This window comes from Dendropsophus ebraccatus, chromosome 2 (assembly GCF_027789765.1).
Source record: "Dendropsophus ebraccatus isolate aDenEbr1 chromosome 2, aDenEbr1.pat, whole genome shotgun sequence".
In the NCBI taxonomy this organism is placed as follows: Eukaryota; Metazoa; Chordata; class Amphibia; order Anura; family Hylidae; genus Dendropsophus; species Dendropsophus ebraccatus.
This window is the reverse complement of record NC_091455.1, coordinates 21,548,497-21,574,655: the sequence shown is the minus strand read 5'-3', so window position 1 is coordinate 21,574,655 and position 26,159 is coordinate 21,548,497. Positions and strand designations below refer to the sequence as shown.

Sequence of the window (26,159 nt, the reverse complement as noted above, 5' to 3'; positions counted from 1 at the left end):
GATTTTTTAATAGGATTAAATTACAAATCTCTGGTACTTTCTGATACCAGTTGATTTGAGATAATTTTTTATTTGTTTGCTGAACTACCCCTTTAAGAGATATTTTGCAGAAAGCAGCAGCTAAGTTGTTTTTTCTATATCAGATTACAGTATATATGGTATCTGGTATAGTCTGTATCTGTATACTCTGGAGGAAAGAAGGGAAAGGGGGGACATGATTGAAACCTTTAAGTATGTTAAAGGACTAAATAAGGTTCAAGAGGGGAGTGTTTTTAGTAAAAAACTGAGCTCAAGAACAAGAGGACACAGTGAGAGGTTAGTTGGGGGAAAGATCAGAAGAAATGTGAGAAAATATTATTTTACTGAAAGAGTAGTAGATACCTGGAACAAACTTCCAGCAGAGGCGGTTGGTAAATCTACAATAACAGAATTTAAACACGCCTGGGATAGACATATATCTATCCTAAGATAATAAGAAGGGAAATACTAAAAGGGCGGACTAGATGGACCCAGTGGTCTTTTTCTGCCGACAATCTTCTATGTTTCTGTGGTATAAATACCTGGTGGCTATGAGGGGGTAGCTGTGCGCGGGGCTGTACCAGGCCTCCTTCATGCGGGGCATGCTGTCGTACATTAGTAGGTCTTTCTCTGTGACAACTATCAGGACCTTCTTCCATTGTTTCTCATTTTCTCCCGGGACCTAAAGAAGACAAATGGTAAGAATGATAAGAGAGTGCAAATAAGTGCAGGTCACTTACATCTCTGACCGGAAAACCAGAGGTTAAACCAGGGGTAACGAACATCGGCTCTCGAGCTAATGCTTTGGCTGTCCAGGCATGATGGGAGAGAGACATAAGACCAGTTTATTTCCTTTCCCAATAATAATAAACATGCGTGATCCACCAAGCTGAGCGTCCATGTTTATGAAGGAGTCCTGTATGTATATGGCGGCTAATCTCCCAGTATACAGGCAGCAGGTCATTACCAGCTTCTCCTTTTCCTCTTATATGTTTTGTCCTGAGGACACAAGGTTTTATGAACACTGAATTCTAAGAACACGAGAACCTCTGTATCTGTAATACACTGCTGTAATACTAACGGCCGGTGGAGCATTGTCTATAGACTTCTATATACTACTAGGGGAGCGCACAGGGGGCTATATACTGCTGGGGGGTGCACAGGAAGTCTATATACTACTGGGGGAGCACACAGGGGGGCTATATACTAGTGGGGGAGCGCACAGGGGGGCTATATACTACTGGGGAGTGCACAGGAGGTCTATATACTACTGGTGGAGCAACAGGGGGGCTATATACTATTGGAGGAACGCACAGGGGGCTTTTATACTATTGGGGGAATGCACAGGGGGCTATATACTATTGGGGGAACGCACAGGGGGATTATATACTACTGGGGGAGTGCACAGGAGGACTATTCACTACTGGGGGAGCGCACAGGGGGGTTATATACTACTGGGGGAGCGCACAGGGGGACTATATACTACTAGGGGAGCACACAGGGGGAGTATATACTACTGGGGGAGCAAACAGGGGGACTATATACTACTGGGGGAGCGCACAGGGGGGCTATATACTACTAGGGGAGCGCACGGGGGGCTATATACTACTGGGGGAGCGCACAGGGGGCTATATACTACTGGGGGAGCGCACAGGGGGACTATATACTACTGGGGGAGTGCACAGGAGGACTATACACTACTGGGGGAGCGCACAGGGGGAGTATATACTACTGGGGGAGCAAACAGGGGGACTATATACTACTGGGGGAGCGCACAGGGGGACTATATACTACTGGGGGAGCTCATAGGAAGACTATATATTACTGGGGGAGTGCACATGGGTCTATATACTACTGGGGGAGTGCAACACGTTTCCTACTGATGTTCAGCTCGGACCCCTGGTCTAGTCTGTATACAGATGTATCTCTTCTCAGCTGAGAGCAGGACTCGCTATGTGTACAGGTGTGCTATATTTGGATATTAATAAAAGTCTTCTCATTCACTGACATAATATGAAGACAATGAGGAATTGAAACACAAAGCATTTGAACATTTTGCAGAACTTGAGTATATCCAGATTTACATAAAAGGCAAAAAAAACCAAAACATAACCAGAAACTTTCCAAGAGATAAGTTATTCTGTGCTGGTGTTAGAGTAACGCCACCATGGTATAAGTCAGTGATCCCTGTGCAGGCGCTGCACTGGCTGTAATGCAGAACAATCAACACACACACTGCACAACACACAGGAGCCCTGTGCAACCACAGTTCCTGACATGGACAGAGGTGGCAGCAGAGAGCACTGTGTCAGTACATTATGGTAAATTTAATTTTCCAGTTGTAGCAATTTCCCTCTTTAACTATTACATATAATTTCGGCATATACAGGGTTGTTTTTTTCTGCCACCTACAGAAAGGTGACTATTATGTGTGTATTGTATGAAAGGTCACCGATCAAAAGCAGCCGGTCTGCGCATTTCAGTCAAAGTCAGAAGCCGAGGTAAGAAAAGCACAGAACACGCGAGGAGCACAAAGGATTGTGGGAAATATAATCAGGAATATTTCTTTGAATAAGGAAACCTCAAATGCTCCCAAAGGTTAAACATTTATAAACTGTTAAAGGGGCTCTCCACTCTGGACAGTCATTACTCGTTAGAACTGCCTTTGGCCAAAAGCTGATTTATTCTAGTGTCCATTCTAGTCTATGGGTTGTCTGTGTAATGCAGGACAGGACAGGTCCTCCAGAGATAGACACATAGGGGGAGATTTATCAAACATGGCGTAAATTGAAACTGGCTCATTTGCCCCTAGCAACCAATCAGATTCCACGATAAATCTCCCCACTCTTTGTAATTGTTCTCCATTCTGGCCGTGTGATAGGAATCCTGAGGAGAGGATGCCCCCCCCCACCCCCCCTCCTATTAACAAGTAGAATGCCAGAAAATGAGTTTTGATTATTAGATTAAAGAATAATTTAAGGGGTACTCCAGGGGGAAAATGTGTTCTCAGATTAGTGCCAGAAAGCTGTGTTTTCAAATTATCTCTATTAAACAAATTCAGGTTCAGTACTTATCAGCTGCAGGAAGTGTTGTATTCTTTCCAGTCTGACACAGTGCTCTCTGCTGCCACCTCTGTCCATGTCAGGGACTGTCCAGAGCCATAGAAAACCTCTCCTGCTCTGGACAGTTCCTATCTTGGACAGAGGTGGCAGCAGAGAGCACTGCGTCAGACTGGAAACAATACATCACTTCCTGCAGGACATACAGCGGCTGAAAGTACTGGAAGACTTGAGATTTTTTAAATAGAAGTAAATAACAAATCTATATAACTTTCTGGCACCAGTTCACCTTAAAGTGTACCTGTCGTGTTTTTTTTTTTTTTTTTTTTGCAGAAATCAATAATACAGTCGATTTTAAGAAACTTTGTAATTGGGTTTATTAGCCGTAAAAAGGATTTTTATCATGAGAAAGCAGTTTGAAGCTCTCCCCCCTGTCTTGATGGTTCTCTATGGAGAGGGGAGGGGTGGAGGGAGGGAAATGAGGCACCAAAACAGGACAACAAAGAGTTAATTTACAGCTACATCACCAGGCTATCTCCTCTTAAGTCAGCAATGACCTCTCTGACCTCTGAATACTGGCTTTTACACAGCTCCCGCTGGGTAATCCTTTGTTCTCTGCTCTCTGCTGCCGACTAATCTCCCCCCTCCCCTCTCCATAGAATAGACAGGGGCACGTCTGATTTCCTGATAATGAGCAGTGGATGAGAGAGAAGGGGGGGAACCTGGGGAAAGTCTTTTTGAAAGCAGATAATGGCATATTTGCCTAATAAACCCGATTACAAAGTTTCTTAAAATCGCCTGGACTATTGATTTCTGCAAAAAAAAAAAAACAACCAAAAAAAAAAAACCACAGTGACACTTAAAAAAAAACAAAAAAAAACGGAGTACCCCTATAAACTACACTTTTCAGGGCAATTGGGGCACATATTTACAAGTCCAAATAAACCCTGATAACCGACTCTATAACTGACCCGAAGTGTTACGCAGTTTTCCCGGTTTTTTCCTCGCTCATTATTTTACCTCAGGAACTGTATTTTTCCCCCCAACAAAGCCTCGATGGCGGCTCGGTGGAGGAGACCCGTGTGGCGGCTATAATCACCGGGCAGGTAATAATTATATTTGTTTTATTACACAAGCCGCTGAGTGTAATTGCACGCTTCAGGATGAAAAGAATCAGGCAGAGAAATCGCATTCACATTAGCAGCACAAAGAGCCTGCGGAATGAAGGGAAGGCAGGCGCCGGCTCCTCCGCTCCTCACACGCCCGCCAATCTTCCGTCTTTTTGTAGTTAACCGAGACATTTTCGTTCTCTTTGATAGAAATTTGTGCGGTGATTACATATTATTCACAGGTTGTGGGGCCGGAGTGGGACCAGCGGCTGTGGGAAGTATATGGCAGGAGGCTCTGTGCTATGCCGCTTCTATTCCACAATGTATACAATGTGGAGGAGGCGACCAGAAACAATGGGCGATAAATACAGCACAGGATTTTATTCATTTTACACAAAAAAAAGTGGAAACGTGACCACACATAAGGGCAGCATAGTATGGGGGTCAGTCTGTTGTACTGTCGGTCCACAACGTACATAAGGTGGTGGTCATCATACTTTCTGCTCTTTGTTTAATGGGGTACTTGGTTGAAAAAACTTTTCCTGTTAAAATGGTTTCAGAAAGTTATATAGACTTGAAATTTACTCTTATTTAAAAATTGTATGTTTTCCTACACTTATCAGCTGCTGTATGTTCTGCAGGAAGTGGTGTATTCTTACTAGTCTGACCCTGTGCTCTCTGCTGCCACCTCTGTCCCTGTCAGGAACTGTCCAGAGCAGGAGCAAATCCCCATAGGAAACCTCTCCTGCTCTGGAAAGTTCCTGACATGGACAGAGGTAGCAGCAGAGAGCACTGTGTCAGACTGGAGAGAATACACCACTTCCTGCAGGACATACAGCAGCTGATAAGTACTGGAGCACTGGAGATTAATAAATAGAAGTAAATTACAAATCTATATAACTTTTTGAAATCCGTTGATTTAAAAGAAAAAGATTTTCACCGGAGTATCCCTTTGAAGGCAGAAGGCTATTTCTATTGCTGCACTGTAGAGAACAGAGGATCCCTATATGGAAACCTGACTGTAAGTAGAGTGACTGAGCATGTGTGTCCTCCAGCACTGAGCTCCACAGGTGGACAGGGACAGTGACTGACTATTTGTGTCCTCCAGCACTGAGCTCAGCAGGTGGACAGGGACAGTCACTGAGCATGTGTGTCCTCCAGCACTGAGCTCAGCAGGTGGACAGGGACAGTCACTGAGCATGTGTGTCCTCCAGCACTGAGCTCAGCAGGTGGACAGGGACAGTCACTGAGCATGTGTGTCCTCCAGCACTGAGCTCAGCAGGTGGACAGGGACAGTGACTGAGCATGTGTGTCCTCCAGCACTGAGCTCAGCAGGTGGACAGGGACAGTGACTGAGCATGTGTGTCCTCCAGCACTGAGCTCAGCAGGTGGACAGGGACAGTGACTGAGCATGTGTGTCCTCCTGCACTGAGCTCAGCAGGTGGACAGGGACAGTGACTGAGCATGTGTGTCCTCCAGTGTCACTGTCATTTAAAAAAAACTTTTGATCGATCCGGGTCTGAGTGTTAAGACCCATATCAATCATGAGAATGAAACAGAAGGAGTCCACGCTGTCACATGTTGAGTTGGGCTCTTAATGTAAGTCTATGAAGCCCGACTCTTTCACTGACAGACAGCGGGTCCTCTCTCCGCCTGTTCTCACAGTCAGTACGAATCTGAACACTTAAATCTCTTGAACATGTCACTCAGATTAGTAGATAGGTGAGGACAGTCCTCTAGCACTTAACTTAGGAGGGGAATGAGAAAGGTGACAGAGCATGTGTGTGCAGTGTCCCAGAACAGGCCCTCTTATCCTCACACTTTTATTATAACTGTTCCTGTTCTGAAAAGCTATGGTCCACTGCAAACTGTGTGTATTGTGTCACCCCCCAGCAGTATTCAGGTCTGCTATTCCATTCATTTCTTGTATGTATATTCAGGTATCAGTGCCTAAAGGTATTATGTTGCCCCCCAGTGTTCAAGTATGGTACTTCTCATGTATATTTCACTGTATATGCCTAATGGTGTGATGATGCAGTGGCTGGATGTCACGTGACTGCCCCTGCTTCCATGGTAACTCCAATGGCCATCAAGCTTTGGCTGGGGAATACCATGAGACTTCCTGTCTGCCAGAGTCTTGTCTTCCACCATCAGGGGACAGGTTCTCAGCCTGGTTCTCAGCTGTGTTGCCCTCGTGCCAAAACCGTGATAATCCTCTGCTCAGCAGCTGCTCCGGCTCCTGCCAGTAACTACACCTATCAGCGGAGAGGCCCCTAGGGGCTTGGGCATCGCATGCGTCCTCCAGAAGTCAGCTCAGTAGGTAGATGGGGATAATGACTGAGCATGTGTGTCCTCCAGCACTGAGCTCACAAGGTGGACATGGAGGGTGACTGAGCATGTGTGTCCTCCAGCACAGAGCTCAGAAGGTGGACATGGAGGGTGACTGAGCATGTGTGTCCTCTAGCACAGAGCTCAGAAGGTGGACATGGAGGGTGACTGAGCATGTGTGCCCTCCAGTACTTAGCTCAGCGGGTGAATAAGGACAATGACTGAGCATGTGTTTCCTCCTGCACTGACCTCAGAATGTGGACATGGAGAGTGTCTGAGCATGTGTGTCCTCCAGCACTGAGCTCACAAGGTGGACATGGAGGGTGACTGAGCATGTGTGTCCTCCAGCACAGAGCTCAGAAGGTGGACATGGAGGGTGACTAAGCATGTGTTTCCTCCAGCACTGAGCTCAGAATGTGGACATGGGGAGGGTGACTGAGCCTGTGTCATCCAGCACAGAGCTCAGAAGGTGGACATAGAGGGTGACTGAGCATGTGTGCCCTCCAGCACAGAGCTCAGAAGGTGGACATAGAGGGTTACTGAGCATGTGTGCCCTCCAGCACAGAGCTCAGAAGGTGGACATAGAGGGTGACTGAGCATGTGTTTCCTCCAGCACAGAGCTCAGAAGGTGGACATGGAGGGTGACTGAGCATGTGTGTCCTCCAGCACAGAGCTCAGAATGTGGACATGGAGGGTGACTGAGCATGTGTGTCCTCCAGCACAGAGCTCAGAAGGTGGACATAGAGGGTGACTGAGCATGTGTGCCCTCCAGTACTTAGCTCAGCGGGTGAATAAGGACAATGACTGAGCATGTGTGTCCTCCAGCACAGAGCTCAGGAGGTGGACATGGAGGGTGACTGAGCATGTGTGCCCTCCAGTACTTAGCTCAGCGGGTGAATAAGGACAATGACTGAGCATGTGTGTCCTCCAGCACAGAGCTCAGAAGGTGGACATGGAGGGTGACTGAGCATGTGTGTCCTCCAGCACAGAGCTCAGAAGGTGGACATGGAGGGTGACTGAGCATGTGTGTCCTCCAGCACTGAGCTCAGAATGTGGACATGGAGGGTGACACTTGGTAAAGATATTTATAAGGCATTACTTTTTTAACTACCATAAGACATCCTCCCTCTTGTGCTTATTCTCACCCCTACAGAGTGATGCACTATGTAGTAACGCAGCATAGGAAGGGAGGGAAGTGACAACTGCTCTGGTTACAAAAATAGTTGTCATGGATAAGGGTTTTTGGTTTGGAGATGCCATGTTCAAATATCTATCTGACATCTACAGAAAGAATTTACAGTTGTGCATTACAGTGACAGCTCATGGATTTCTATTAGGTGTAATGCTTCATTTCACCTGTGGTGGCGCTGCTGGGAAATTGAACACTTGATGGCAAGATGGCAGCAGCAGAGGTCTCTGTGATAGTCATATCATCATCCCCCACCAGTCACAATATAATAAGACTCTACATCCTGTACCCAATGCAAATACCTTGGCACGAGTACCCAAGCATGGCAGGGCGCCCACACACCACACATGTATTCCTCGATGACGTCATCAGCTGCTTTCAGGTTGATCCACCCTAGAGAATGGCTGCCTACTCTATGTCATACAAAGAAGGTTGGACTTCTATGAATTACAGAAGTTCATCCACTCCGCTTTATGAGTCATTTTCCCAAAGCATTTTGGGAAATCCCTGTGACTATCGCCAACACCACGAAAATGGGGGTGACCAAATTTTTCCAAGCAGAAGTGGCAGATGATGTGGAATAAACAGTGAGCTGCGGTTAATGGCCGGGAGTCTGGTCTATTCCCCATTATTTATACCTCCCTTCAATCTGCTTGGCCCTCACCCAAGTCCTCCAAATATTAGAAGTCCCCTAGCAACTAGACCCCCATGATGATCGCAGCTTAATGAACACGTCTTAGTTATCATAACACAACGACTCCCCCGGCCTCCATGTGCTGCGCTGTCCGGAGCGGAGAACAGGTGTTTCCTTCAGTCTGACAAAGCCCGAAGATCGTGGCAACTCTCAGGAAGTAACTACATTCATAGAACAGACTAAAATCAGTTCAACCCATATTGTTTGTATATTTGGAAACTGAAAAAAAAAAAATTTAGTGTTCAAATTTTGAAATTTTCAATAAATAACTGATATAAACAACTGATATAACTGATATAAACAACCGATATAACTGATTTAAACAGCTGATATAACTGATATAAACAACTAATATAACTGATATAAACAATATAAACAGCTGAAATAACTGATAGAAACAACCGGTATAACTGATATAAACAACTGATGTAACTGATATAAACAACCAATATAACTGACATAAACAACTGATATAAGCGATATAAACAAATTATATAACTGATATAAACAACCGATATAATTGATATAAACAACTGATATAACTGATATAAACAACCGATATAACATATAAACAACTGATAGAACTGATATAAACAACCGATATAACTGATTTAAACAACTTATAAAACTGATACAAACAACTAATATAACTGATATAAACAATATAAACAGCTGATATAACTGATATCAACAACCGGTATAACTGATATAAACAACTGATGTAACTGATATCAACAACCGGTATAACTGATATAAACAACTGATGTAACTGATATCAACAACCGGTATAACTGATATAAACAACTGATGTAACTGATATAAACAACCAATATAACTGATATAAACAACCAATATAACTGATATAAACAAACAATATAACTAATATAAACAACCGATATAACTGATATAAACAACTGATAGAACTGATATAAACAACCGATATAGGTGATATAAACAACTGATAGAACTGATAAAAACAACCGATATAACTGATTTAAACAACTGATATAACTGATATAAACAACTGATATAACTGACATAAACAACTGATATAACTGACATAAACAACTGATTTAAACAATAGCCTGATGGTCCTTTTACACAGAGCAATTATCGTTCAAACCTTTGTGATAACAATGGCATTTGAGCAATAATCGGCTCGTGTAAACACAGCTAACGATCAAGTGACAAGCGAGAAATCTTTCATTGTGGTCTTTTAACATACTCTGAAATCATTGCTGGTCATTCGCTGATAATTCGCAGATCGCTTTGTCTAAAAAGTCTTTCACAGATTCACCCTATTGTGTCAGATGGCCTTTTTTCGAATGATTTATCTCTCCGTCTAAACACTGATCGGGAGAAAGAACACATTGTTACTTTAAAAAGCTTAGCTTGACCACGCCCACGAGGAGCATTCTTTTCAAGGAAAGTTAAAAAGGTCACACCACACACTGCCTCTTTGCAACATGTTCATTCTTCAGCGCGTATAGAGCAGGAGCGCGCGCCTCCCATAGACTCCCATTATGAGCGGGAGGCTAACGGCATTCCGCAGCGGACAATTCCGTTGCGAAATTCCGCTACCTTTGCTCAGTGGGAACAGGGCCTAACACAGACTATTTTTACCGTTCTCACATTCAGGAGTATTATCAGGTACCAGGAGATATTTGGAGAACCTCAAAGTGCCGGAACGTGCGCAATTCTCTCACAAATTGAGTCCAAAAGTCAGAATGGGCTGAGGCTACATATCCATGAATGGAGACTGGAATGTTCAGATAAATGCTTTTACTTTTCCAAACCTTTAACAAGAACTATTTTTCCTACATGTCTTTTAATTCTATGATATTTTGTCTACAATTAGGCTATGTTCACACTACGTAAAATAACGTCCATTGTCCGCGCCGCAAAACTCCCTATAATGACTGCAATGCAATGTAACTACGGCCGTTGAATTCACACTACGTATCAGATAACGGCCGCTGTTTATACGGCCCCGTGAAAAATGAACATGTCAATTATTTCCGGCCGGTAATACTGCAACAACGGCCGTGGATTTCAATGCGGCTACGAACGTAAAACTTATATCTGACGAATTAAACTTGATTTTGATGTAAAAAAATTTCTGAGTGGTTTCTCGGGCTGGGCGCAGTATTTAAAGTAAATGACCTGTTACATCCAGTTTATAAACATGCTAGGAATCAAAATTAAACAACGGCCGTAGTTTCACGACTAGCCCGTACGATCGTAATTCTACGGCTGTAGTTTTGGCCGCAAAAGTCCGGCCGGTGAAAACAGCGGCCGTTATTTTACGTAGTGTGAATATGGCCTTATACAGGAGTCACTTTGAAACTTCTTATAGTCTTTCCCCAAGAATAGGGGACATACAGTATCTTCTTTCCACATTTTTGCAAACAAACAAGTTTATTACGACCACAATGTCCAAATATAGAAGAATCCATATGGCCGTCTCTTCTTCTAACCACAGCCCGATCCAAAATAACAAACACTCTCTAGCATCCCACATGAAGAGGGAATTCACGCGCCGCAGTTCTGTGGTCTCTTTGTCTTATTGTAGAAGTATGAGAGCTGTGTTGTTGGCAGACACTTTATATGGTGGGAATGCCGGGTGAAGGCAAAGTCCCATTTGGTTTTAACCCATTAAAATAATTCAGCCATACCAACCAATGTCAGCAGAACCATCAGCGTATCTAATGTGTGCAAGGGCTGACATTATTTGTTGGGGGAAACAGGTTACTAATATACATAGGGGCCTCCCAACTTGAAGGATCAGGCATGTTGTATTTTAACTACCCTTTTGTTTTCTAAAATAAAAACCATTACCAGAGGAGTCTGGCAGCGGCACACCCCTCCTCTCCCCATTCAGAACACATGAACATTCAACTGGGCCAAGTGTTCATTTGTATGGGGAAATCCTGTAAGAATGCATTTGTAAGACCACCCTAAGGTAGTTACTATGCCACAATCTGATACTCTTTTTGATTTTAAAGGGAATGTATCATCAGGCCTGGGCTGAAGCACTGGAGGCGGGCCAACCCACTCCCAGTGGGAGGAACCCCCCGCCCCTCTATGACACAGCTCAATTAGAATCAATGGAGCCGTATCATAGAGGGGCCTCCAGTACTTCAGCCCCAGGCCTGATGGTACATTCCCTTTAAGAGATCCTCATAGGTCCCTGCCGCATTTCTGTGCCCGTTTTTACATTTAGGAAACACGGATTAGGAAGACTTTCAGAAGACCTCAGGAAACATCCATAAAAATGAGGATGAGAAAAAAAAACATACTTACCTGCTGCAGCGGTGTTCCCGGACAGCTTCCTTCTCTGTCTCCCCGCTGTGCGAGCGCATGGGTAACATCAGTGCCCCACAGCTCTTGGGGGAAGAAAGCGGCCTCTTATGGTGGGAGGCATAATACTCCCTTTGGGCAGGAGTAATTGACAGGGCAGAGATACAAAGGCTCCCAGCCCTGTCAAAACCTTTTATGAACAAAAGATTTAGCTTTAAAATGCACCAAATTTACCAATGGCATGGACCACATTTCACAAAGCGCATCTGTACTTCAGCTACAGGATAGAAAAAAGATGGAAAAAAGCCAAACCCAGTAAGTCACATGCACCATTTTGATAAATTTAGTGCACTTTTGACAACACTTAAAGTGATCTTTTTATGATGACTGGTGAAGACTTTCACATCGTTGACCACAGTCTCTTACATGATCCCCGTAGCTTTAGGAACAGACACACGAGAGGCTCGAGGATATAGAATCATCCGTGTCTGCGCTGAGCTGCCCCTTTGTGGTTTATTTGTGGTCTGGAGGGCGAGCGAGGAGACCGGCTCCCTGTAGGTGTCTGGAAATATTCCGAGAGTTGGTGGGAAGAGGTGAAGAGAACAAAAGATTTTCATTTCTCAGTGTCAGCTTTAATTGAAGTCAAGCGGGAACGTATAGATCATCATCTGGAGGAGACGTCTCTCTCACGTCCCTTTCACTTGCACTGAGGAACTCTGGCCTCCTGGTGACGGGAATGCATTTGTGTCGTCATTCTTCTACAGAGAACATTTTTATTTTTAATCTTCAAATGTTCTCTTTTTGATTTATTTTGTTACTATCCACATAAAAGTAAATCCTGAAATATTGCAGTTCTCCTACTGGCCACTAGAACAGATATAGGTGGCTGATGCTTCCTGTTTTCTGTAGTTTGGGGGTCAGCTTTGCTGTATAGATTGGGACAGAATGAGCAGAGTCATTTTTTTATCATCATAATTATTATTATTATTATTGACAGACATAGCACATATTTGCCAACAGTCCAAACTTTGGCAGGACAATCCTACAAACTAAATTGCATACACGGATTGGATTCCGGAGGCTCCAACTAAAAGTGGTAGTTTTTCAATGTCACTTCAGAGAGACATGGGACGGTACACACTATCTGCAAATGGTTTGCTAAGAGTCTCATTATTTTTATGACGATTTTTTTGTACCTTTTTTGTACGATTTTTTTGCTTTTAGTGATTTTCATATCTGTATTGGGTTAATATCATGCCATTGGCAGTATGCTGTAGCATTTTTTTGTATTTTTGTTTATCAGAGAGAACTGTCAAAAAAAGTTATCGGTCCGGGTCTGAGTGTTTAGACCAGGGATGGGGAACCTTCGACCCTCCAGCTGTTGCAAAACTACAACTCCCATCATGCCTGGACAGCCAAAGCTAAAGCTTTGGCTGTCCAGACATGATGGGAATTGTAGTTTTGCAACAGCTGGAGGGCCGAAGGTTCCCATCCCTGGTTTAGAGCCTGACCGATTGTGAGAAGAAGCAGGGAGAGGACCGCGCTACCGCATGGTCCGCTCGGTGTCAGTGGAAACAGTCGGGCTCATAGACTTACATTATGAGTCTGACTGATGACGTGACAGAGCCGGGAGAGGACTGCGCTGCTCACGGATGTTTTTGTTCAGACCCCAAAAATAAGACATCTTCTGAAAGTAAAGCATAGTGGAGGATTTACATGATAGCTTAAAATAAGGCATCCCCCGAAAATAAGGCATCTCTGAACATAAGACCCCCTCTGCCACCAGGGTTATGCTGGTTTGTGATAACAACTACTACTACAGTTTATAATAAATGTTATTTTTTTTGTTCAACAATTAATGTGAATTCTTCATGGAAAAAAAATCTCTGTAAGACATAGCGCATCTTTGGGCGCAAAAATTAATATAAGACACTGTCTTATTTTCGGGGAAACACTGTAATACCAAGGGAACACTTGATAACAGTGCGAAATCAGATTTATTTTTTGACACATAAGAAGAAAATATAAAAAAGATATTCATTTCATGAGACCACTTAAATTTTTTTACTAGTGCATCTTAAGGGTAAATTCCCACGGGTGGATCCACCGGGAGTCTCACGCACGAAATCCGCAGCTAATCCGCAGCTAATCCGCAATACACATATTAATAATAATAAGAATAATACGTGTATTGCGGATTAGCTGCGGATTTCGTGCATGAGACTCCCGGCGGATCCGCCCGTGTGAATATACCCTAAAAAGGGTATGTGGCATTATTGGCAATATAAAGTGGCTGATATGCCTATGAGGGCCTAGACTGTCAACTGAGCCGTCACCAAAAAGAAACCCCTTCAAGTTTAGACCTCATTGACAGCAGGGGGAACAGCCCCCTTGAGCAAGCAGAAACTCCTGTCAAGAAGGCTACGGCCTGAGGATCTACCGATTAAGAAATGAATGTTGATGTCCCAGTTGACAACCTAGGCCACCATTAGCATATCAAGCAACACCACTGGTTGCTAATGAAAAGAAGCTTGGGTGCCCCAAACTACCCACAATCAAAGCCAAGTGATAATGCAGGCTTCGATGTTGAGCCACCATTGGAGGACAATTTTCTTTTTAGACCCCATAAAGCATTAGAGAAGATACAAGGTTTTTGTGGAGTGGATCAGGTATGGATTTTCATCAGGATACTGAGAATACTGTTTAGCTGAGTTGCCAAACTGTTTGGGTTCGGCAAAGTTCTCTGGAACCAAACACTCTGCCTTTAACTTCCGACATCTAAAAAAGTTAGAAGCCGCCCTAGGAAGTCCTGAAAAACATGGATACAGCCATAAGCTTAAGGCTTCTATCCATGTTTTTCAGGACTCCCCACAGCGGCATCAAACTTCTCCAGATGCCAGGAGTCAAATGTTGAGTGTTTGGTTCCGGAGAACTTTGCCGAACCCAAACAGTTCGGCAACTCTTCACTAACTGAGATCTAAATACATGTTCCTTTACATGTAGCAGGATTCCTACAGTATTATAGACAGCTATACTTGTTTTTTTGACTATATGTTCCTCAGACTCAAAGTTATAGTGTTGGAGTGTATCGTAAACCTACAAGGTCATTGGTGGCCTAAAGCAGGAGAAGGCATTGATGGAAGGCCTGGGCCGTTGTTGGGTGGTCACCTACATGGCTGTAGGTTTCTTATCTCACGAATGGATGAGGCTGAAGTATGTGTCCAATCTAAACCAACTTTCCAGCTGGGAGGTGGTTGAGTGTGGGCCTCATAGAGACAATGTGACAAAAATAAGACTGGATACAGTCATTGAGCTTTCCATAAACCACCCCGGCTAATTCTACGACAAAACATTTAGATGACCGCAGTCTATAGAAGAAAGGCGGAATAAGGAATGAACGAAAATAGATTGAGGCCCCATCCCGGGCTTAACTCATTGGGTTCAGAGCTATGTTTTTTATACTTAATTTACGGCCATGCGGTGGATGATGCCTATCGGCAGGCGGGGGGTTAATTCTGTGCGGTAAATGAGGTGTTTTGTAAGCACGGGTCAGCATCTTGGCTGCAGATCTGTCATCCATCAGGGAAATAATAAGGCCAACTAGCGCCGGGCCTCATTAAAAAGCGGAAAAGAGTTAAACCCCTTTGAAAGTATCAACTATCAATTTATTTCCAAGCCTTTATTAAGCTGCAATAATGCTGCTCAGACAATGGGGAGTTACTGCCCAAGTACAATGAGTTATGAGGCCGTAATAACCTTTCCAGGGCCTTTGTTTCACTCATTAACGCTTGATAACAGCGCTAAGACTTCCTGAGCGGAATTAATGCACCGAGGATGGAGGAGAATACTGAAGTGCTCCTACCGACCCGTCAATCTACAGCCAGATCCTCCACCGCCAAATCACCTGCTACTGGTTATACGCTCTCTTAAAGGATTTCTCTAGAATGATACAGCTTAAGATCTTTTAAAGGGGTTCTATAAAACTATAGAGCTGAGCTCATCTGGAATAATAGAGCTAACTTTTTTTAAAGGGTCCTCTAGAATCATAGAGAAAAGATCTCTTAAAGTCCTCTAGAATCATAAAGCTAAGCTCTCTTAAATGGAATCATAGAGTTAAAAAAAAATTTAAGGAGTCCTCTAGAATGATACAGCTTAAGATCTTTTAAAGGGGTTCTATAAAACTATAGAGCTGAGCTCATCTGGAATAATAGAGCTAACTTTTCTTAAAGGGTCCTCTAGAATCATAGAGAAAAGATCTCTTAAAGTCCTCTAGAATCATAAAGCTAACTTTTTTAACAGGGTTCTTTAAAATCATATAGCAAAGATCTCTTAAAGGGGTCACCAGCCAGATCCTCCACAGCCAAATCACCTGCTACTGGTTATACACTCTCTTAAAGGATTCCTCTAGAATAGTTCAGCTTAAGATCTCTTAAAGGGGTTCTCTAAAATCATAGAGCTGAGCTCATCTGGAATAATAGAGCTAACCTTTCTTAAAGGGTCCTCTAGAATCATAGAGAAAAGATCTCTTAAAGTCCTCTAGAATCATAAAGCTAAGCTCTCTTAAATGGAATCATAGAGTTAAAAAAATTTTTAAGGAGTCCTCTAGAATCATAGAGTTAACCTTTCTTAAAGGGTCCTACAGAATCATAGAGAAAAGCTCTCTTAAATAAGTCCTCTAGAATCATAAAGCTAACTTTTTTTCTAACAGGGTTCTTTAAAATCATACAGCAAAGATCTCTTAAAGGGGTCACCTTTAAGCTAAGCTCTCTTAAATGGAATCATAGAGGTAATTTTTTTTTAAAGAAGTCCTCTAGAATCATAGCACTTGCCTTGAAGAGTCTTTTGAAATCACAGAAGCTCTCTTAAAGGGATCTTTGAGAATGATAGAGGTAATCTCTTTTAAAGGAGTCCTCTAGAATCAAAGAGCTAAGTTCTCTTAAAGGGGTAGTCCACCCAAAAATTTTTTCTTTCAAATCAACTGGTGCCATAAAGTGCCAGAGATTTGTAATTCACTTCTATTAAAAAATCTTAAGTCTTCCAGTACTTATCAGCTGCTGTGTGTCCAGCAGGAAGTGGTGTTTTCTTTCCTGTCTGACCCAGTGCTCTCTGTTACCTCCTCTGTCCATGTCAGGAACTGTCCAAAGCAGGAGCAAATCCCCATAGAAAACCTCTCCTGCTCTCCAGACTGGAAATAATACAACTTCCTGTTGGGCATACAGCAGCTGATAAGTACTGGAAGGCTTGAGATTTTTTAATAGAAGTAAATTACAAATCTCTGGCACTTCATGGTAGCAGTTGATTTGAAAGAAAAAATTTTTGGGTGGACTACCCCTTTAAACGGGTCCTCTAGAATCATAGCACCTTGAAGGGTCTTAAAGGGTCCTTTGAAATCACAGAGCTAATCTCTTTTAAATGACTCCTCCAGAAACATGAAGCTAACTTTTTTAACAGGTTCCTTTAAAATCATATAGCAAACTTTTCTTAAAGGGGTCCTCTAAAATCATAGAGCTAAGCTCTTTTAAATGGGTCCTCTAGAATCAGACTTTTTTTTTAGGGAGTCCTTTAGAATCACGGCACTAACCTGTCTTGAAAGGTTCTTTGAAATCACAGAGCTAAGCTCTCTTGGGGGGGGGGGGGGGACCCTGAGAATTATAGAGCTAAACTTGCTTAAAGGGATCCTCTAGAATCACCTCTACTGCTCTCCATACTGAAAAGAATACATCACTTCCTGCGGGACATACAGCAGCCGATAAGTACTGGAAGACTTGAGATTACAAATCTCTGGAACTTTCTGGCAACAGTTGATTTGAAAGATTTTTTTTTTGTGAACTACCCCTTTAAGGGCTGCTCTAGAATTATCTCTTCGGCCCAATTACATGGGAAGGCAGCATTCTAGTGACCAGGAATATTAACTCAATACAGACTAATAATTCCAATAGTATTTAGTATTCAGCTCCTGCCCCCAAGGATCCGACATGGATATGATGTAGTATAGACAATGTATACACAGGGACCACATTGCACAGTTCTTTGGGACACCCCATGTATTTCTCGCTCAACGTTTTCCAGGGAGTGCACTTATACTTCCCGACAAAACGCTGATGCCAGTAACACAATCACATTTCCTAATTGGCGAATTAGGCGAATGCCTGAGGGAGAGAGAGTCATCATCTCAGCAGCGCTCTATGATTATGGGTTATGCCGGAGCTTCACTCCTCCAGATGTGCAGAGGCTCCCGCTGTCCACGGAGAGACGAGGAATAATCAGCACTCCACGATATACCAAGAAGATGGCTACTAAAACACGAGGGTCCCTCTATACACGGATCACTAACCGCAGGCACAGAGACCTGGGTTACTTTACGAAAAATGACTGTGTGACCAGTAGCCGATTATAATAGGTCCGTTTCGGGGCCCTGAGCTCCTGAGGGGCCCTCATGGCCCCCAAACAGTCATGATTTGCATAAAAATCGCTGCTTTTAACCGCAATTCTGCACAAATCAGGGCAAAACTGAAGCCAGGAGACAATGCAGTAACATTAGAGAATATACTGAAGGACCTTATCATGTGACAATGATGTCACCACAGGTCCTTTACAGGCTGCATTATGGAGGAAAAAGACTTAAGTTAGTGCCGCCATAGTTACAGTGGGTTGGGGGGCCCAAGCTTGGTGATCAGCCCAGGGCCCATAGTAAAGTTAATCCGCTCCTGTGTGTGATTATAAAGAAGACAACAGGGGACACTGATAAAACTATGGGAAACGTGAAGGAGGAAGTTACTATGTCTTCTACCAAAACATCCCGCCAAGGTTTATATAAAGCTGGGGGAGCAGGGAAGGAAGGGGTCATTCTTTCTTTAGATCTATATATTGATACAAATGTTTCCCCTATCCCCAGAATCAGGAAAAAGTAAGAGATCGCAGGGGGTCCGACCTCTGTACCCCATCTCCCCCCCACACACCACCCGGCCATCTCCATATCAGCCCTCAGCTGCTTTGTTATGAATGTAGCAAGGGGTACGCACGTGACCTGTGGCTCTATCCATTTTCTATGGAGCCACCAGAAAAGGCTGAGTACAGAACTCAGCTCTTTCTGGCGGCTCCATACAAAATGAATAGAGCCACGGGTCACGTGCCGTACCCGCAACTGCATTTATTACAAAGGAGCTGAGGCCGGACCCCCCTGCGATCTCTTAAGTTAGTTTTAAGTTGAAATATCCCTTTAAGGGGTGTAGTCTGAGTATTTGTGTAGTCAGGGGTGGGATCTGTATTAACTTTAGATAAAATCCGGTGGGTCACATGAGCTACCAGTGTCATAATAACACAAGCAACAAAAAACTAATAGATTCAGACTGCAGCAATATCAAGGATGTGAAATAGAAGTTGCCCTAATATTGCCCTATGTGGGTACAGGGAGAGAGAAGGAGTCCTCAGTATTATCTGGAGTGGAGGCAGAAGAGGAATAAAAGACGGATAACATGGTTCAATAGACATTCTGTATAATGTAGATGCTGATGCACAGGGGATGAATGAAAATTAATACTGCAACCCCACCCCACCCCATAGAAAACAGCTGATCAGACTAGCGGAGGGCACGACAAGGTGACGCCAGCCACCAACTGTGCAGCAATGTGACATCCCATCCAGACGCTTCACACAGCTTTAACATTGTGCTGCCCCATCTGTAGATGAAACAGAGAAAGGAGGAGTGACTGGAGCAGATGCCCAATATCCCAACCAGGCAGTAGTGGAATATATTAGGGGCGTTTCGGGCGGCAGCCCGGGGCCCTGAGCTCCTGGGGGGCCCATGACCACCCCAAAAAACTTATACTTTCAGTGGTGTACTGTCTCCTGGCTACACTTCCGCCATGATTTGCAAAAAATCACAGTTTTTTTTATGGCAATTTTGCACAAATCAGGACATCATGACATTATCTATCCTGTACTATGAACACCACGCTAGTGCTGCCATAGTTACAGTGGGGTGGGGGGGGCCCAGGCTTGGTGAACAGCCCGGGGCCTATGGTAAAGTTAATCCGCCCCTGCAACCAGGAGAGCAAAGATCTAACTAAAAAAAGCATAAAATACACTAAAAAATGTAATGCATTAAAAAAGTATTTAGAGCAGTATTATAGTAGTTATATGCACAAGCCAAAAAGACAGAAATGGCTGCACATCGCACCCATGGCTGACACGAAAGCTTATTCGGCTACATTTAAAACCAACATCAGAAGTTAGTATATAATTTGGCCAAACCATATTGCCTCATGTACCACGTGCAGGTCTTCTGATACACATGAGTCCCTAACCAAAAAACTTTGCTGTGCCGGTCAGCGACCACAATCCCCGCAAAACGTGCGCAAGCAGAGAAGGGGGTCCACGGAATGGCCCTGCAACCCCATTGTCACAGGACCAGACCCTAAAGGGCCCCCCGGACCCCGCAGGCGCCACCGGCGGGAAAAAGTGGACGCCAAGCAACACAAGTGTGAACAAGCTCTCACCTCTCTCTCCATTCCTCTGCAGGTAGAATGGGAGAATACTAGGAGATCCTCCCCTTATGTACACAGGTGCTTCCTGCTAACTTGGATCACATGGGTCTTACAAAGCACGAGTGCTAGCCACAATGAAAAAAGGGACAGAATACATAAAATATGCACAAGCCAAAAAGACAGAAATGGCTGCACATCGCACCCATGGCTGACACAAAAGCTTATTCAGCTACATTTAAAACCAACATCAGAAGTTAGTATATAATTTGGCCAAACCATATTGCCTCATGTACCAGAAGACCTGCACGGGGGGGCCTTTAGGGTCTGGTCCTGTGACAATGGGGTTGCAGGACCATTCCGTGGCCCCCCTTCTCTGCTTGCGCACGTTTTGCGGGGATTGTGGTCGCTGACCGGCACAGTGATGTTTTTTGGTTAGGGACTCATGTGTATCAGAAGACCTGCACGTGGTACATGAGGCAATATGGTTTGGCCAAATTATATACTAACTTCTGATGTTGGTTCTAAATGTAGCTGAATAAGCTTTCGTGTCAGCCATGGGTGCGATGTGCAGCCATTTCTGTCTTTTTGGCTTGTGCATATATTATAGTAGTTATATTCTTGTATAAGGGAAGTATTATAGAAGTTATATTCTTGCATATAGGAGCAGTATTATAGTAGTTATATTCTTGTATATAGGAGCAGTGTTATAGTAGTTATATTCTTGTATATAGGAGCAGTATTACAGTAGTGTTATTCTTGTATATAGGAGCAGTATTATAGTAGTTATATTCTTGTATATAGGAGCAGTATTACAGTAGTGTTATTCTTGTATATAGGAGCAGTATTATAGTAGTTATATTCTTGTATATAGGAGCAGTATAATAGTAGTTATATTCTTTTATATAGGAGCAGTATAATAGTAGTTATATTCTTGTATATAGGAGCAGTATTATAGTAGTTATATTCTTGTATATAGGGGGCAGTATTACAGTAGTTATATTCTTGTATATAGGAGCAGTATTATGTTAGTTAAAAAAAGTTATTATTGCAATGATAAGGTATATGTATCTTGTACCTTTACACTTATATGTGTGTTTTGTGTCCACTGTAACTAGTTCCTGGGTTATCTCCCTGTATACAGATATAGGTCAGCATACTGTACATGTTCTGATTCCGCTACCTGCCAGGCTTATTCATGTCATATATCAAGACAATATTTTCTTATCCGGTAAATCCTTCCTGTTGTTTAGTCTAGAATTTGCAGGAAGTTCAGTGGGGAGTCAGATAATATTTAGCATGATGAGGTAAAGGAGATTGTACTCATCATCCTGTTATTCCAATGATCTCAGGAAAAACACATACAAACTACCAAAAAATGAGGATCAAAGCAGGTATTTGGTTGTCACTCCGCCTTCCTGAGATCCTAAATGTCTATTTTGATACTGCATACCCTCCCTATATACTCACTATTCTGCTGGTGAGGTCCCTGTGTACATTCATTACATTACTGATCCTGTACTGATCCTGAGTTACATCCTGTATTATACTCCAGAGCTTCACTCACTATTCTGCTGGTGGGGTCACTGTGTACATACATTACATTACTGATCCTGAGTTACATCCTATATTATACTCCAGAGCTGCACTCACTATTCTGCTGGTGGGGGTCACTGTGTACATACATTACTTATCCTATATGATCCTGAGTTACATCCTGTATTATACTCCAGAGCTGCACTCACTATTCTGCTGGTGGGGTCACTGTGTACATACATTACATTACTTATCCTGTACTGATCCTGAGTTACATCCTGTATTATACTCCACAGCTGCACTCACTATTCTGCTGGTGGGGTCACTGACTGTGTACATACATTACTGATCCTGAGTTACATCCTATATTATACTCCAGAGCTGCACTCACTATTCTGCTGATGGGGTCACTGTGTACATACATTACTTATCCTGTACTGATCCTGAGTTACATCCTATATCATACTCCAGAGCTGCACTCACTATTCTGCTGGTGGGGTCACTGTGTACATACATTACTTATCCTGTACTGATCCTGAGTTACATCCTGTATTATACTCCAGAGCTGCACTCACTATTCTGCTAGTGAGGTCACTGTGTACATACATTATATTACTTATCCTGTACTGAGACACCTATTGTAGGTAGTAATGGAACCACCATGGGGACCAGTGCAGCACCTTCCTATTCTTATACCTGTAACACCTACAGAGGCACAAATGAGGCGGAACATGTAATTATGGAAACCCCATGGCTTAATCTAAGGAGTGTCCCACTCACACTTTTACAGCTAACATGGATGAAAGTGTGACAGTTGTGTAACCATTGCACGATATGCTGTAATGATGAGATTAAGCAACAAACCTTTAGGGCATTTAATAAAAATGTGCCAAAAAAAAAAGATGCAAAGTCGTCCAAAACTGGGAAACTTTCCATTTTTAATCAGTAATGAACAATACAGACGGCCCAGCTATTCGCTTACACGTCAGAAACATCAAAAATGGAGCATAAGTAATCACTGTACAACCAAAAGGGCTAAGAGTAAATCAGGGAGGGATCTCGTAATAAAGTAAAAACAAACACTATAAATCCTGATGACGTAGTCGTAGTCAGCTCACACCCGACCATATGACCGATACGGATCTCAACTGTAACCAATGTTTCTTTATTGTCCATGAAAACTAATGACGTGTTTGTAAATTGTTTTGACGCACCTGGAAGGGCGTGATGTGATGGGATGTGATGTGACGGTCAATACAACACGCTAAGCTGGGTGCATCAAAAACAAGAAGAGATGCTCTTGTGTTTCACATTGACCTATTATAATTCAAACTAGAGAGATGAAATACGTGGATTCTGATTGGTTCCTGTGTTACGCTGGTTTATTAACCTTTAGAAGACCCAGACAATTTTCATTTTTGCGCTTTCATTTTTTCCTCCTTGTGTATATAAGGCCATAGTACGTGCATTTTTCCACCTAGAGACCCAGATGAGCCCTTATTTTTTGCACCACTAGTTGTACTTTGCAATGGCAGATGTCTTTTTTGCCTAAAATATGCTGTGAAACCAGAAAAAAATTATATGTGTGGTGAAATTGAAAAAAACTGTTTGTTTTTTTTTAAGCTGTTCACACTAGGGTAAAACTGACTTGTGATATATGTTCCTCAAGTCGGTACGATTACGACAGTATGTAACTTGCATAACTTTTATTTTATTTGATGACTTTTAAAAAATAAAAACCGTTTAAAAAAATAAATAAATGTTCCTTAAAATTGCTCTATTCCTATGCTTATAGCGTTTTTATCCTTTGGTCTATAGGGCCATGTGAGATGTCATTTTTTGCGCAATGATCTGTACTTTCTATCGGTACCTTGTTTGCCTATATGCGACTTTTTGATTGCTTTTATCACAATTATTCTGGATTTGATGTGACCAAAAATGCACAATTTTGCACTTTAAAAATGTTTTTGCGCTTACGCTGTTTACCGTGTGAGATCAGAAATGTGATAATTTATTAATTCAGGTGAAAACCCCCCTGGGTTTAGGGTTATTCCCCCTGGGGTTAGGGTTATTCCCCCTGGGGGACTTCTACTACCACTGCACTGATCTCTCATTGAGATCTATGCAGCATAGTTATACTGCATAGATCCATGAGATCTGTGTTCTATTGCTCTCGGCTGCTACAGCCAAGAGCAATAGAATATTGAGCCGGGATCAGCGTCATTACGGAGCAGACCCCGGCCCGGGACAGATGTAGGAATCGCTCCTCCATGATCGGGCGATCCCCATACTAGATCACCAACGATGGGAAACAGCAAGCATTTAGATGGTAATAGCCAGGGTCCCGGGCTGCATATAGCACCTGGGATCGTGGCAGTTCAGAGGGGGGTCGCCGTGCGGCCCCTCTCTGAATTCCCTTAGCGACGCCAGGACTTATAGTAACGTCCTGGTGCGCCTAGGGGTTAAAGGGGTATCCCACAGAAAAATAACATTTTCAAATCAGCGGTTGCCAGAAAGTTATACAGATTTGTAATTTACTTCTATTTAAAAATCTCAAGTGTACCAGTAGTTATCAGCTGCTGTATGTCCTGTAGGAAATGGTGTATTCTTTCCAGTCTGACACATTGCAGCAGAGAGCACTGTGTCAGACTGGAAAGAATCCACCACTTCCTGCAGAATATACAGCAGCTGATAATTACTGGATGGCCTGAACTAATTAAATAGAGATCATTTGAGAATCAGTACAACTCTCTGGCACCCAAATTATTCTTTAATCTAATAATCAAAACTCATTTTCTTCCACTCTACTTTTTAACAGGAGGGGAGGGGGGCATTCTCTCTTCAGGATTCCTATCTCACAGCCAGAGTGGAGAACAAATACAAAAAGTGTCTCTATCTCTGGAGGTCCTGTCCTGCATTACACAGACAACCCATAGACTAGAATGGACACTATGTAATACTTGGTTCCCTTACAAATTACAGCTGATCACTGGGGTAGTAGGAAACTTTTTGCCAAAAAAACAAAAAAAAAACAAACGTAAAACAAAAGAAGTAGGAATCAGCTTTTTCAAACTCATTCTAGCTCATTCTAACAAGTAATGTCTGTCCAAAGTGGAGAGCCCCTTTAAAGGAGAAGTCCGGCGAAAATTTTTATTAAAGTATTGTATTGCCCCTCAAAAGTTATACAAACCCCCAATATACACTTATTATGGAAAATGCACATAAAGTGCTTTTTTTCCCCCTGCACTTAGTACTGCATCAAGGATTCCCTTACTGGGTAACATGGTGATGTCACTTCCTGGATAACATGGTGATGTCACTTCTTGGATGACATGGTGATGTCACTTTCTGGATAACATAGTGATGTCACTTTCTGGATAACATAGTGATGTCACTTCCTGGATAACAGGCTGATGTCACTTCCTGGATAACATGGTGATGTCACTTCCTGGATAACATGGTGTTGTCACTTCCTGGATAACATGGTGTTGTCACTTCCTGGATAACATAGCAATGTCACTTCCTGGATAACAGGGTGATGTCACTTCCTGGATAACATGGTGATGTCACGACCCGACTCCCAGAGCTGTGCGGGCTGTGGCTGCTGGAGAGGATGATGGCAGAGGGATGCTCAGTGTCCCTCCAGTGTCCTGTGTCCCTCAGTGTCCCCCTGCCATCATCCTCTCCAGCAGCCACAGCCCGCACAGCTCTGGGAGTCGGGTCGTGACATCACCATGTTATCCAGAAAGTGACATCCCTATGTTATCCAGGAAGTGACATCCCCATGTTATCCAGGAAGTGACATCCCCATATTATCCAGGAAGTGACATCACCATGTTATCCAGGAAGTGACATCCCCATGTTATCCAGGAAGTGACATCCCCATGTTATCCAGGAAGTGACATCACCATGTTATCCAAGAAGTGACATCACCATGTATTCAGGAAGTGACATCCCCATGTTATCCAGGAAGTGACCACCATGTTATCCAGGAAGTGACATCCCCATGTTATCCAGGAAGTGACATCCCCATGTTATCCAGGAAGTGACATCACCACGTTATCCAGGAAGTGACATTACCATGTTATGCAGGAAGTGAATCCTTGATGCAGTAGTAAGTGCAGGGAAAAAAAGCACTTCATAAGTATTTCCCATAATAAGTGTATATTGGGGATTTGCATAACTTTTGAGGGGCAATACAATGCTTTAATAAAAATTTTCTCCTTTAATGGTTTATCAAATTTAACCTTTGGGAGCATTTGAGGTTTCCGCAATCTTTACTAAATTTCAAAGAAATATTCCTGATTATATTTCTCACAATCCTTTGTGCTCCTCGGGTGTTCTGTGCTTTTCTTACCTCGGCTTCTGACTTTGACTGAAATGCGCAGACCGGCAGCTTTTGATCGGTGACCTTTCATACAATACACACATAATAGTCACCTT

General features: G+C 43.0%; 1 protein-coding gene across 1 annotated transcript in view; it reads right to left on the bottom strand.

Moving 5' to 3' along the window:
* SNTB1 (syntrophin beta 1) overlaps positions 1–26,159 on the bottom strand; it is a 117,661-nt gene that overhangs the window by 9,090 nt on the left and 82,412 nt on the right. The window contains exon 4 of the mRNA XM_069957146.1: positions 561–700. Within this exon, the coding sequence (XP_069813247.1) occupies positions 561–700 (140 nt within the window). The remainder of the gene's footprint in view (positions 1–560; positions 701–26,159) is intronic.